The sequence below is a fragment of the Hyaena hyaena genome, unplaced genomic scaffold, assembly GCF_003009895.1.
Source record: "Hyaena hyaena isolate Hyena2069 unplaced genomic scaffold, ASM300989v1 scaffold_58, whole genome shotgun sequence".
Lineage (NCBI taxonomy): Eukaryota > Metazoa > Chordata > Mammalia > Carnivora > Hyaenidae > Hyaena > Hyaena hyaena.
The window spans coordinates 1899787-1915060 of NW_024080689.1; the positions used below are offsets into that span (position 1 = coordinate 1899787).

The following is a 15274-nucleotide window of genomic DNA, read 5'->3' on the forward strand; positions in this document are numbered from 1 at the left end:
CCCCCCCCGACCCTCACTCCATCCCCCACCCCTCACTCTGCCCCCCCACCTCAGTCTATCCCCCTGCCCCTCACTCTATCCCCCCGCCCCACCCTGCCAGCCTCACATCACCCTGACGCCTGAGCCGGCTCAGTGCACCCCACAACCTCACCTTAGACCCCCCCATCCCAGTTCACGGCACCCCCTGCCCCATCCCTGGTCCCCACAGCCTCATCCTTCCTGCCCTCCCCAGCTGCCACCCTCCCACCTGTGCTCTCCAACCCGCACTGGACAGACACACCTAAGGGATGTTCCTAGCAGGAAGCTGGGGGTGGGGGGACAGCAAGGAGTTGGGGGTACTTTTTCTTTTACAGAACAGAAATGGTTTGGGAAACTCCAGGTTAAACGAGGTGAACTGGTTGCTTTCAAGGATTTCTCAGATTCTGTAGGGACATTAAATGCACTCTTCAAAGTGGACGGAACATTCTAGAATGTAGCATTGCCCATCTTTAGTGGAACCCAGAACTTTTTTTTTTTAATGTTTATTCTTGAGAGAAAGAGAGAGACAGAGCATGAGCTGGGGAGGAGCAGAGAAAGGGGGGGGGGACACAGAATAGGAAGCAGGCTGCAGGCTCTGTGCTGACAGCTCAGAGCCCGACATGGGGCTCGAACCCACGACCCGCAAGATCCTGACCTGAGCCAAAGTCAGCCGCTTAACCGACTGAGCCACCCAACAGCCCCAGAACCTTTTTATATGCAGAGCAGCCCACCAGACTGGCGTTCTGAGAAACAAACTTGGGGAGACCCTGCTGTTGATATATGGGCATATATGGTTTCCCTCCGTGTCCTTCTTTCCTCTCTGTGCCCAAGGGGCTGGCGCTCCATCCTGACCGCGAGGAAGCAGATCCGAACTGATTGAACGGGGGAGGGGGTTGTCCCCGTCGGATTAGCACGCTCACAGCAGCAGCGCCCAGGGGGCCACCTCCTTCAAGGACCCTCGGATCACCCTCGATAGACGCGCACGGCGGCCTGGCCCCAGGCAGACAAGGGCTGGAGGAGGCCGGGGCAAGGGGGCGTTGGGCTACTGACCTCTGACCCCCCGGGTGCCCCGGGAGGACCCAGGACTGGGGTCCCCACCAAAGAGCTCCAGTGCGGGAATCACGAGGGCAGGGATCCTCGGACAGCGTTGCCCTCGAGGGGAGGCACGGCCTAGGCCGCTGGGGCCGGGAGGAGCCCGGAGCCCCAGCCCCCCGTCTTCCCGCAGGAGGAGCAGGCCACCACGCAGATGTCCAGGTGCCGGAGGGTCCAGCACGAGCTGGAGCAGGCGGAGGAGCGGGCGGACATCGCCGAGTCCCAGGTCAACAAGCTGCGGGCCAAGAGCCGCGATGCGGGGGGCCAGGTGAGAGCCCGCTTCCTCGCGGGGTGGGGGGGCCTGAGAGCGGGACCCAGGGAGCACCAGGGAGGGCGTGGAGGGCTCAGCTGGAGGGTCTCCCCGCCGCTGGCCCTGAACGCATGGATGCCACCCTCCTCCAGGCCCCCGGTGGCTCCAGGCCTGAGGCTGGGGGGGGGGGGCGGGGGGCCACACACCTTGTCAGCCCCATTCCTCCTTGTTGCAAGAGGCGCTGCCTAGGGAGGCCCTGCTTTTCTGGGGGGCTCGTCACCTCCAGGGGCTCCTGGCTTTGCTTTTACGACAGGCAAGGGGGGGAAACGTATTTCTCGTGCCTTTCCGGCTGCTCCACGTGAAGGCAACAGTCTACCTTGCCTTGGGTTTGACCCATTTCCTGATTGTTTTTCTCCCACAGAAGATGGAAGAATGAGGCCTTCCGGATGCCGGTTGCCATGGGACACCTCGGGAGATGGGGGGGAGGGGGGATGTTGTAAGCAATAAAATCTCTCACCGCCTCGTCTCTCGGGTCTGTGTGTTCATTATCATCCGTTCTGCTTGCTCGCATGGTTGGAGAGTCGGCCGAGCATATAGAGAAGTAAGGGATGCGAGGGGCGCCTGGGAGGCTCAGTCCATCAGGCGTCTGGCTCTGGATCTCCGCTCAGGTCATGATCTCGCAGTTCGTGAGTTCGAGCCCCGCGTCGGGCTCTGTGCTGACAACTCGGAGCCTGGAGCCTGCTTTGGATTCTGTGTCTCCCTCTCTCTCTGCCCCTTCTGTTTATGCTTTCTCTCTCTCAAAATTAAACATTTTATTTTAAAAAAAAAGATCTCTTCAGGGGCGCCTGTGTAGCTCAGTCTTTTGAACATCTGACTCTTGATTTTGGTTTAAGTCATGATCCCAGGGTTGTGGGATTGAGCCCCGCATTGGGATCCACAAAAAGCATGGAGCCTGCTTAAGACTCTCTCTCTGTCTCTCTCTCTCTCTCTCTGGGACTTGGAGCGCCTGGGTGGCTCAGTCAGTTAAGCGTCAGACTTCAGCTCAGGTCATGATCCCATGGTTCATGAGTTCGAGCCCTGCATCGGGCTCTGTGCTGACAGCTGGGAGCCTGGAGCCTGCTTTGGAGTCTCTCTCTGCCCCTCCCCTGCGCTTTCTCTCTCTCTCTCTCAAAAATAAACATTAAAAAATTTTTTTAAAAGATTCTTTCTCCTGCCCCTCCCCCACTCGTGAGCATCCACTCTGACTAAATCCTCTCTTCAATCTCCTCAATTTTGCAGACAAGGAAACTGAAGTCATTCTCAGGGTCCCCAGATACCAGCCCCAGTCCAACCCTCCCAGTAAGAGTAACGATAGCATTTCAAATACACAGCAATTTCACATGTCTCCAGTGTTCACACACGCATTGTTTCCCCTTTCCATTCCAGCCACGAATCAAGCCCACCAGGAGATGAGGCTGGTATCGATGCCCTCGTGTTCTAGAGGCGTTGGGGACAGGCTACGGCTTGTCCCATGCTTAGAAGACGAGATGGCAGCTGCTCAGACTCACCGTACAGCACACAGTCTGACAACGGCGGGCTCTGCCTCCATGCAGGCACACGACGTGCCGGTCAGAGCCACCCCAGGGTGCCAACCTGCGCAGATCCCAGACCTACCCCCCCATCCCTGCTAACTAGCGCAGTGATTTGGGACAAGCCACTTCATGACTTTAAGCCTCAGCTACCTTGCATGTAAAATGGGGGTGGAACAATGTACTTTATAGGGTGATTTCAGCAAGCAAATAAGATAATGAAGAAGCACCCTTGATCCCAAGCCTGGCACATAGCTATAGTTAGCACGCTAGGAACCTGTCACACGGTGGGGAGGGGCAAGCCTCAGGACGTGGGTGCAGAGTAAGACTTGGGTCCAGATGGACAATATTCTGGGGTCTGGCTGTGTCTCCCCTAGTTTGGGGACTTAATACTCCATGCAGGTGTTGGAGGGGGAGAGGTCATCAAAAAAAATTCCTATCGAATTCCATTCCCTCTGACATCCCAGTAAAAACAGATCAGAATCCCATCTGCTCCAACATTCCCCAGTTCACTTGGGGCTGCCTAGGATGAAGCCCCCACACACACATGTCTACACTTACCTGGCTCCCCACATCCTGGCTCTCGGCCCCCAGATCTCTGAGTTAGGAAGAACATCCCTCTATCCTTCCCAGTGAATTCCAGTGTCTAACCCTGCACCAGAATCCTGGTCCTTGAATGAAGGGATGAATGAATGAATGAGAATCTTCCATATCCAGACACCAGGTATGTCCTGATGAGAATAAAATATTTTCTTTTCTAAAGAAAATTCTTTTCTAAGCATTGGAAGAAGAAAAAGGAGGCTCCTGTGCTGAGGTGTATTTCCCTGCATCAGGCTCTTTGGTTGAGCCCCTCTGACCCCTCTAATTCTCTGGAAAAGCCAAGAGGGTGGCAGAGAGTTCCTTGCCTTGGGTCCCCTGGGCGGTGAGGTAGAGAGCGTATAGGACCAAAGTGTGCATTCGTGTCTTGGTGTGTCCTCCTTTCTAGAAGTCCTTCAACAGGCTGGGTAACGTCCCTGAGCCTCAACGTAGGGCTGGAAGTGTTGGAAAATTCCTATGTGATATTGTGCAAGAAGTTTCCTCACCTGTACAGTACAGCCTGGAGGTAAGGAGACTTTGCTGCTGTTTTCTTCGCTGACAATAGTGGCAATGATAATGACATTGTTGCCATTATCATTCATTACTATTGTTCAGTCGTGAAGCCCAGCCACCAAACCCTAGTGGAGAACAGAACCTACCCCTTGCCTACAGGGCTTTGCTGCCACCTCCTGGCTGTAGGACACACTTTGCATCGTGCGAATGACCTTGACACTCCACTCCTAGACATTAGACATTCAGAGAGTCGGAGGTATCCTTTGGAACCAGGATCATCTGGTCTGGGCCCCTCGGTTTGGCCGATGAGGAAATTCAGATTAGTGAGAGGGTCTTCTAATCCCTGAGGATGACAGTACCGGTTAGAACCAGACACCCAGGTCCCCCGTCTCCCCCGGGGAAGGGCCCCCTCCTCTGAGTGTCCATAGAAGAGTTCCCTGTAGAACTTCAAGGTGGTGGGCTAGGACGTCCCTGGCAACGGAGGCTGAGACCACCGTCAGGGGTCTGACCCCCAGACCCTTTCTCCTCATCCCAGGAAGCTTCGCCAGGTTGGATGAGGAGGGCTGGCTCCAGGGTACAGGGCAATACACCTTCAGAAACAGCCCTCTGCCCCTAGCAGCGGAAGTGACCAGATCCTGAATGCCTTCGGGATAAAAGTGGCCCAGGGTGGTTCCAAAAGTCATGTTCCTTGGCCCTTTTCCTAACCCCAAGACAGAGGGTCAGGGTGTCCACGACTCGGCGACATACCGCAGGTCAAGACCTGTGCCATCTGACCTTCAGACCTCTCCACCTTTCTGCGGTCTCCTGAAGAGGTCGAGAACGGCCAGCTTCCTTACCCTTCGGCTTGTGAGTGGGTCCAGCCAACGCGGGGTTGAGACCAAAAAGCAGAAGGAAGGAGGAGTGTGAAGTCCAGAGTGTTTGATCCCTGGGTCCCTCCCTGCAGACTTGCACGGGAAGGTCCCATTTCCTAGCAGACGTGCTACTCTTCCCCAGCCCCCTCCGTCCCGGTCTCTGTAACTGGTCCTCAAGCCCCCAACACCTGCACATGAACGCCTCCCAGGGCCGTGGAGCCCCAGGTATCACGCCCAGAGCCCGGCCTGCTTCCGGGTACATAACCACACCTTTGCGAAGCGCATCTCCCCAAAACCTCTCATCACGCTAACGTGGGCGTGCCATCTACTTCCTGCTGGACCGCTGCCCAATCCAAGACCCCCGCCCTGCACACCTATTTCATGGCTCCCCAGCCCTCCTGTGGAGCAGGAAAGAGCTGCCGACCAGGAAGAGGCAGAAAAAAACCAAAGCATTTATTTGATTCTTAGGGATTGAAATCCGGGAGGCACAGCAGCTTAGCAGAATCAACAGGCTCATAGAGGCAAAAACCTCAAGGTCACGGGAGTTGTTTTCACAGAATGATGATCGGCATTGACACAGTTAAACTATTTACTGCCGGACTGGCTAGTCAGCTGGCAGATGCAACATTGTGTCTCTATCAGTGCAAAGCAGAAGGCTGCGTTCCAGGAGGTGGTGGTGCAATTCACAAAAGTCCAAGGTGTTCCAAAAATCGCAACAGGAGGTGTTGCGTGGGCCCCCTTCCTCAGTGTCCTCCCTGCCCTATCCGGAATGACTCTGGGGGGGGGGTCTGACGGCGGGGGGGGGGGGGCTTCCTGCACTTGGGAAGCTCCTTTTTCAGAGTGTTACTGGGCTGCCCCGGCTGACATCTCTGGATCATAAATTCCATCCATATAGTTAATCACACATTCACTTCCACTGCATACTTCAACCTGGCACAGACCTCCACCAAAATCAAGCTTTCGGGATTGCTTCCAGGGCCCCCTCAACACCTTTTTATAAAAATTTAAACCAGAACATAGGGTACCGGGGTGTCTGTCGGTTGAGCATCTGACTTCCACTCAGGTTATGATCGCTCCGTTGAGGAGTGTGATCCCTGCATCTGTGCTGATGGCTTAGATCTCGGACCCTGCTTCAGAGTCTGTGTCTCCCTCTCTTTCTCTGACCCTCCCCCGCTCCCCTTGTTTCTCTCTCTCTCAGAAATAAACATTAAAAAATTTAAAAACTTTAAAAATTAAATAATAGAAGCTTGAAGGGGGATAAAGTACATGAAAAGCAAAGGTAACCTAAAAATCAGAACATAACTTCCTAATTATTTACTACATTTTGTAACTGCTTATGATCTTCTTAAATATGTATTATTGATTTTTATTTGGGGAGAGAGAGTGGAAGCAGGAGAGAGGCAGAGAGAGGGGGGGAGAAGGAGAGATTCTCAAGCAGCCTCCACACGGTCAACGCAGAGCCTGACACGGGGCTCTTGAAGTCACAAACGGCGGGATCACGACGTGAGCTGACATCAAGAGTCAGCCGCTTAACGGCCTGAGCCACCCCGGTGCCCCTACTTCTAAAGACCTTACGGTTATTCACAACCATTAAAACGCTGTGGTGGGAATACTATTTAAGGGGGTGCTACTTGCGTTTATTCTTATGCCCGCATTGACCGAGGTCAAGTTGACAGCTTGGCCTTGGCCACAGTGGAGATATTTACACCACAGAAACGGAACAGAGCTTTTTTTTTTTTTTAATTTGTTTGCTTGCTGAACATTGACCAGCACTCAGTGGGGCCAATGAAACCCAGGTAAGAAGCGAACTGCAATTCTCAGATCGCAGGTATCTGCAATGCACATGCAGATATTGGGGTTGTTAGGGCCAGACCCACCTCTCCGCCGGCTTCCCACCCACCTAGTGAGACCAAGTCAACCTGCGCAAGGCAGCAAATTGAGGGGACTTCTCGGGGACAAGGATTTACATCCTGCCGAGTGAGGCGTCGAGGAGAGCAAGAAGGAACGCGGACCATGTGCCTCCGTCCTCATTCCACTGCTCTGCTCTGGTCGTAAGAGCTTATTCCCCTCTGACGGGAAGTCGGCTTCAGGTGTCTAGCAAACACGAAGATTTATCGGCTCACCTAAATGAAAATTCCGGGGGTACTCAATCTTCAGGCTGCCTGGCCCCACCAATAGGTGGTGGGGACTAGGTTTTCAGGTGCTTTCTTATTTTTCTCTTTCTTCCCATCTCTCATTTCTGCTTTCCTCTAAATTAACTTGATTCCCAAGAAGGCTGCCCCTTGTGACTGCAGAGAGGCCACACTTACATCCTGTATCTTCGAAGCTTACGCTAGCAGCCGAAAGCAAAGAAATTCTCTTGCTTTGAGAGCCTACCCCTCCCCCCGCACCGGGCTGGCTCTTGCTGGCTCTGATGGTCCAGAGCCCTGGTCAGGAGGTGGCGGGAGGAGGGTGGGAGCTTCCGTTGGTCAGGTGGGGGTCATGGGGGTCAGGCCCACCGAAACCCCAAGAACCGAGAAAGCCGGGAGGGGTGTGCCTCGGCGCTCCCCCCGGGGGAAGCAGCTCAGGGAAGAACACGCTGTCCGGTGCGTGGCTGTGCGCTCTGCCCGGTCTGCTCCCCACTTTTGGAACTGGGCCGATGGCACCTTCCCCCAGGGGAGAGTCTGCACCTCGGCTGTGAACAAAGCGGGCACAGAGCGGGCCATGTACGAAGGCCAGTTAACATTCCCTTCCCTTTCTCGCTTTGCTCGTCCCTACTCATTTCCTTCCACGCAAGAGTCACGGCTGCTAATCCAAGCCTCTGAGCTAGAGGATGTATCCAGACCTTTCCTTCCTCCCTCACTGTCAAACCTGCTGGAAGGCAGACCCAGCAGACACCTCTCCTCCGTCCACACCCTCCAGGGAAGCGTCTAACTTCTCACCACAGAACAGCCTTCCCTCCCCCGCGCCTGCCAGTGACCTGAATTCCACGCAGGGCATCTCACTGCCTCCAGAGGAGGAAGATGGGGCTCAGAGGCGCTGCCCGGGAGCTTCCTGTCCCATGAGTCAGGAAGGAGAGGTCGGGGTGGGGCCAGACGAAACATCTGGACGCAGACCAGGATAGGGCGGCTGGGATCCGAACCCACAGCGGGCGGGCAGGGGGGGCCCCCGACCCGCACCCAGCCGGGAACTGACAGAGGGTGTGGGACAAGCCAGGAGCTGTTCTCAGCACCAGCAATGTCGTCGTGAAACACGTAACAAGTGTGCGAAGTGCCTTCCTCTCGCCGATGTTCCAAATGTATCTAAAATGTCAGCTGCTCCCCAAGGGGCCCCTCTTCTCACCTGCCTCACGTGCTCTCTCCGGGCCCCCGTGCGCGCTGGTTTCTCTTCACCACCGAACTGGGGGCCCGCTCGCTCCTCACCGGCTCGGGGTGCTCAGGGGTGGTCGAGGTGGTCTGCAGATGTTGCCACCTAACAGCGTTTCTATAAGGAAATCCTTCCAAATAACCAAAAATGCTTAGTAACAGACCCCGCGTTCATTCTGGGAATAAATTATCCTAAGAGCTGCTAACATTAACCGGGCTCTTTTTCTGTGCCAGATGCTTTTTTAAAAGAACTTTACGTGCCTCGCCTCATTTCTCACAAAACTCCTCTTCTCCGGGCTCTTATTTTATTCTCATTTTACAGCTGTGGCTCTGAGACGTCAAGAACTGGCCTAAGGTCACACAGCCAGTCTGTGGTGGGGTTCCAGCTTGCAAACACCATGCTGATCTAGGATTACTTGCAGGGTTATATATACGGTAGAAAGCAAAAACAGAAACAACATATGGCTACGTTGAGATATACGTAGTAATGTATTTGCTAAAGGAAATTAATCAAGGGGCGCCTGAGTGGCTCTGTTGGTTAAGCGTCCGACTTCGACTCAGGTCATGATCTCACAGTTCGTGGGTTCGAGCCCCGTGTCGGGCTCTGTGCTGACAGCTCAGAGCCTGGAGTCTGCTTCAGATTCTATGTCTCCCTCTCTCTCTGACCCTCCCCAGCTCGTGCTCTGCTGTCTCTGTCCCTCTCAAAAATAAATAAAAATTTTTAAAAAGCTCTCTCTCTCTCTGTTTAAAAGAAAAAAAAAATAAACAAAAGAAGCCTAAGGCGATATATCCATACTGATCCTAGCCTTGTGAAAACACTCGGATGTATCCGACAGGCCCATGATCAGGGTAACGAAAAGGAATTCCTAATTTCTGAGTCTTCGTTTCTCTGTGAAGCTTGTGTACAATTTCTTACAGTTATCTACCTGCGAGTTTAATGTCCCTGGGACGGAGCAAACTCTTTACTAATTTGACAGACGAATCCTTGCCCAGATGATCAGGGGTGAGACTGGCCCTGTTCCCCTCTTTCTCAGCAAACTACGGGATCTTCTGAAACAAAGCCTTGGCGGAGGCTGGCTTTTCCAGAGTGCACTTGGCTCTGGGCAGTCCCGAGAGATTGAGGAGGAGACCACAGGGGCGGTGGGGATGGGGTATCCTCAGGTGGAGTGTCACAAAACTGTCACAATGGCTGCTTCGTCTTGGCCTGGTCAGAGGAAGAAGCCCTCTTCTGCTGTGTGGCTACCCTCCAGCCCTGCGAGTGCCCCAGGACACGCTAAGGGACGGCAGAGAGAAGAAAGTGTTGAATTGAGGTGACTCCGGAGGGGGTAGGCGGGGGTCCTCGGAGCGGGGCGGGGGAGAAGTTCAGGAAGCTCTCGCCACGGCTTGGTCCAGGTCACACAGATGCACACTGCTCTCTCCAGCTCTGGAGCGATTTCCTTCCTCTGGCCTAAAACGATTCCCAGAAGCATGAGCAATCCAAAAAGTCCCCCCACCCTCCCACCGCGGGGCTGGAGCCAGCCTAGGGATCCTGTAGGAAGCAGCGCCAAGTACCAAGAGGAGGGGGAAGAGAGAAGAGACAGTGGGGGGTGAGGGCCAGGGAGTGGATACTGTCTCTGGAAGAGAAATTGGGGGGTGCAGGGTGGGAGAGGTTGCTTCGTGGAGACATGACTGCCTAGAGGATTGTTGAGGAAACTGCCCATATTTAGCCCAGGCCTCCAGGGAGCCTGATCGCTAGCTTCAGACGCTTAGGTAGATGTTCATGAGAATGAAGACTAGACTAGTCTAGAGCCTTGCTATTCTAAGTGGTAGCAAAGCATCAGTACCCCCGCCCCCCCGGGAGCTTAGAAATGCACCATTTCCCTCCCAGACGTAGCGAATCCAAATGTGCCCCTTAACAAGGTCTCCAGGTGGTTTTCGAGCACATTCAATCTGAGAAGCACACAGAGCCGGAGCGATCCTACTCACACAGCAGTCCGGGGACGAGCACCCAATCTGGGAACTGTTTTTGTGCATAGGTTGCCATGGGAAAAGTTCAGAAATTGAGGGCGTTTGGAAGCTTTTAAAACCATCTGACAGGGGCGCCTGGGTGGTGCAGTCGGTTAAGTGTCTGACCTGGGCTCAGGTCATAATCTCATGCTTCATGGGTTCAAGCCCCGCATTGGGCTCTGTGCTGACAGCTCAGAGCCTGGAGCCTGCTTCAGATTCTGTGTCTCCTTCTCTCTCTGCCCCTCCCCTGCCCGTGCTCTGTCTCTCTCTGTCTCAAAAATAAATAAACATTAAAAATTTTTAAAAACCTAGCCTGGTGAGTTGTATATGGTGTGAGCTAGGGAGTCATCATGCCCAGTAGATTTCTCACAATCACTAGAAGAGCTTTGTTGAAGAAAAATTAAATTAAATTTAAAAAAAAGAAGAAGAAGAAGAGGAAGAAGAAGCAGAAGCAAAAGAAGACAAAGATGAAGAAGAAGACGACGATGATGACGACTGCTGCTGGGTTGCATAGGGGCTCATGCAGATCTATCATCCTAGCTACGTTCACTCCCCAGAGGTGAAGCTCTCCTTTCACTAGGAGTCAGGCTCTAGACTACAGTACTCAACTATCTTGAGCCTCAGACCCTAGAGTGGGATCCTCCCCAGATCCCCCTTCAGATACCCAGGCATCCATCACGACCACTTTTCCGGGAGGTGATAGCTGGTAGCTCCCTGCTAAGGGCCCCCACTACCACCAGAAATTGACCTTAACCCAAGAAAGCCCCCTCACCCAGGATCATGCCCCTTTACCCAGGGCAGTCTACATCCCACGGCTGGGCAGAGAAGGGATGAAGGGTGACCCCCTTGCTCAAAGCAAGATTAACAGCCCAGCTCCAGAGTCCCACCCCATCACCCCACAAATGCAGGATTCGCTGGGACCTCTATGGTGGCTGGATCGCCATATGTAACTTGTCCCATGACCACTCCTGCTGCCTTTATACCCCCCACTTGTTCAGGAGAGTGAGAGAGATAGAACTCACAGCTCCTCAACTCACTAGCCATATGGTCCTGGGCACAGCAGCGCTGTCTTCCCATCTGTGAAATGAAAACAATACTAAAGTCTATCTCCTAACTGAAGCCAAGATGGCAGAGAGGGCGGCCTTCCAGGATGGAGGTGGCCTAGATCTCTGAATCATGGCACAGCTGCACAGAAGGCCACTGACCTGCGTTGGACGGGCTCCAGATGGCTTCTCCAGAGAAATCCTGCACGACCCCATAACCAGCCATGGCCAGCTCAGTAGCACCATCCAGTAAGTCCTCAATCTTCCTCCTTACCTCGTTTCCCTCTTCTCTTCACTCGCCAACAAAGCATCAGTGCGTTTTTAAAAAAAATGAGGGGGCGGTGATCAAAAGAGATAATTCATGATACGTGATTCAGCAAGACCCAGCCCACATTGAGCACTCAGTAACTGGTAGAAGTCACCATCACCTTCATCATTGTCATCTTGAAGGCTTATTTTTTCTTGCGACTTATCAACTATTTCTAGATCCCATTAAGTCAAGGTCATACTGCATCTGTTCTCGAAGTGTGGTCCATAGATCTACCTCTGCAAGTCTTGAAGTCTGCAAGGTCACGACTACTCTCACTACAATGCTGACATCCCATGTCCCCTCTTTGCCGTTTGTCACCATTAGTTCTGATGGCACAAAAGCAGTGGTCAACTCTTGGTGCCTTGGCCAAATCAAGGCCGTGGCACCCAGCTCTACCAGCACCGCTGAATTCTCTCTGCCAGGTTCTCTCAGGAAACACAAAATTCAGGGGCACCTGGGTGGTTCAGTAGGTTGAACATTCGACTCTTGACCTCAGCTCAGGTCTTGATCTCAGGGTTGTGAGTTCAAACCCCACACTGGGCTCCATGCTGGGCATGGAGCCTACTTAAACACACACACACACACATAATTTGGTTTTCCTTCAGCATGTCTCGATGAAGCAGTACAAATTACTACTTTTATTAAGCCACAACCCTTTAATACATTTTAAAAATATTCTGTGATGAAACAGAAAGAATGCAAAAGGATTCTTTTCTTTTTTCTTTTCTTCTACTGTGAGCTGAAGTGTGACAGCTGTCTTGGGGAAAATCTCCTGTGCAACTGAGTTATGAGTTGAACCAGCCACTTTTTCATCAAATACCAGTTTTTAAAGACTTTTTAAAAATGTTTAAGAATAAATGTTTATTTATTCTTAGAAATAGCATGCGAGAACAAGAAGAGGAAGGGCAGAAAGAGAGAGAGAGAGAGAGAGAGAGAGAACCCCAAGCAGGCTCCACACTGTCAGAGCAGAGTGGATGCGGGGCTCCAAATCATAAACCACGAGACCATGACCTGAGCAAAAGTCAAGAGTCAGACACTCAACCGAGGAACCACTCAGGTGCTCCTCAAACACCATTATTACTTCATCTGTGGGGCTGGATTTTACAAACTGTGGCTGTTCAACTGACCATATCTTGAAAGTTGATCACTTGGGTCACCTGGGTGGCCCAGTCAGTTAAGTGTCTGACTTCGGCTCAGGTCATGATCTCACAGTTCATGAGTTCAAGTTCCACATCAGGCTCTCAGCTGTCCGAGCAGAGCCTGCTTCAGAGCCTCTGTCCCCTTTCTCTGTGCCCCTCCCCTGCTTGCATTCCCTCTCTCTCAAAAATTAATAAACGTTAAAAATCAAAAAAAGAAAGGAGCTTACTTAAGGAACCACAAATGACAATATATGTCTTCATGTTGGGTGTGAAGCCTACTTAAAAAAAAGAAAAGAAAAGAAAAAGAAAAAGAAAAGAAGAAAAGACACTACCAATATGGTCAAGTTTTGGTGAACAGTCAAAAAGGAATATCCATAAGTATCCAAAAAGCTATTAAAATGTTCCTCCTTTTCCAGCTACCTACCTATGTGAGGCTAAATGTTCATCACATACTGTAGCAAAGAACCCAAAAACGTACTGTAATAGCTTGAATGCTAGAAGCAAACAGGAGACTCAGGTCTCTTCAATAAGTGAGAAATGAAAGAGATTTGCAAAGTTACAAAAGAATGTCGCTCTTCTCGTTACTTTTTTTTATTTTGGAAAGTACGGTTATTTTTCACGAAAGTGCATTATTTCTGTTCAATTTAATGGGTTAGTTATTGGGGTTTTTTTAAATTTTTAGTGTTTATTTACTTAGAGAGAGAGACAGAGAGTGAGTGAGGGAGGGGCAGAGAAAGAGAGGGACAGAATCTGAGCTCTCAGCATCGAGCTCAAATTCACAAACCGCGAGATGGTGACCCGAGCTGAAGTTGAACGCTTAACCGACTGAGCCACCCAGGAGCCCCAATTATTGTTATTTTAAAGGAATTAAATACTTTAACATTTCTCAGTTTTGTTCTCGAGTACAGTAAATAGATAGGATCCACACAGACTAAAGTTCTTGGGGTTCCTCTAAAACTATACAGGTGCCCAGAGAGCAAAACTTTTGAGGACCTCTAGCATAGGACTTCAGCTCTGAAGGGACCTGTTGTGGCTAGAGCTTTGGAGAGGGATGTAGACACCCCCCCCACCTCCCCTTGCATCCCCTCCACCTGTCCCCAGAAAGGCCACACACACCGCCCCCTCCCCCCCCCCAGAGGGCAGTACAGGAAGAAAGAAAAGGAAATCTTCTCTCACTTCTCTTCCTGGAATGTGCCCTGACCCACCTCTCTGTGACTGTCACACCCTGTGGTCCCAAACAAATGGCTGTGCTGGCTTCCCCATCATGAAGATTCTGAGCATGTCTTGGCCAACTGGGAGAAGAGAGGGGTGGAGGGAGGCCATGGGGCCAAAGAGCAAGAAGTGCTTATCGTCCACTCTGGCGGTCTCATTCTGCCGATTCTGGCCAATGGTCCAATGAATGGCTTGGAGCGAGTGTAAATTAGCTGCACACTGAGCACTTGGGGCTCTATCTGTGCCTTGGCTTTCTGTGGTCTCCCATCTCCATCGCAGCCCAGAAAGCAAGCCCATGGGGGCACCTTTCTCAACCACCACTTGTCCCACAGGCTTACAAAAATGAGTTTTCAGGGGTGCCTGGGTTGCTCAGTCAGTTAAGCATCTGACTCGAGTTTGTTTCAGGTCATGAGCCCAGGGTCGTGAGATTGAGCCCCACGCTGGGCTCTACACTGAGTATGGAGCCTGCTTGGGATTCTCTCTCTCCTTCCCCTCCTTCTGCCCCTCTCCTACTCTCTCTCTCTCAAATAAATTTTTTAAAAAGATTTAAAAGAGAAGAAATAATTCCAAACTTACCCAAACCCTTCCAGAGAGCAAAAGAAAAAAAGTACATGCTCTCCCCCAAAAGGAAACACGTGACCCCAGCACATGACCCAGCTCATTTTATGAGGTGTAATCTTTGACATCAAAACAAAAATTATAGGTCAATCTCAACCATGAATGTGAACATAAATGCAAAAAAAAAAAAAACAAACCCTGAAAAATACATAAGAAAAGTGACTCCAGCAATATATAAAGATGATGTGTCTTTGGATAAGGTTGGCTTGTTCCAGAACTGGAAACTTGATTTAACATTAGAAGATCCATCAGTGTTATTTCTCTACATATGCAGATTAAAGGAGAAAAATCATGATCATTTCAATGGTGTAGAAAGAAATGTTTGATTAAAACTTAACACCCATTCACCATTTTTAATTTTTTTAATGTTTATTCATTTTTGAAAGAAAGAGAGAGAGAGAGCGTGAGCAAAGGAAGGGCAGAGAGAGAGGGAGACACAGAGTCTGAAGTAGGCTCCAGGCTCTGAGCTGTCAGCACAGAGCCCAGTGCGGGGCTCAAACTCACGAGATCATAACCTGAGCCGACGTTGGATGCTTAACCGACTAAGCCATCCAGGTGCCCCTTCATTCACCATTTTTAAAAATGTTTATTAAACTAGGAATACAAGGGAACTTCCATGATCTGATAAAGAGCCGGCAGAAAGGTTTACAAAATCATCAGACCCTAATGGTGAAATGTTGAAAGCTTTTTCTTTACGATCAGAACTAAGGCATGGATACCCACGACCATTATTTCTAGAAATCAGAGTCCTACC

At 51.4% G+C, this 15274-nt stretch overlaps 1 protein-coding gene across 1 annotated transcript in view; it reads left to right on the forward strand.

Annotated features, from left to right (window-relative positions):
• The window catches only part of LOC120231459 (myosin-13-like), a 63880-nt gene extending 62048 nt beyond the window's left edge, over window positions 1–1832 (forward strand). Inside the window, 2 exon segments of the mRNA XM_039231631.1 lie at window positions 1244–1378; window positions 1782–1832. Of these exon segments, the coding sequence (XP_039087562.1) occupies window positions 1244–1378; window positions 1782–1796 (150 nt within the window). The 3' untranslated portion in view covers window positions 1797–1832.
• Window positions 1833–15274: the final 13442 nt, after the last annotated feature.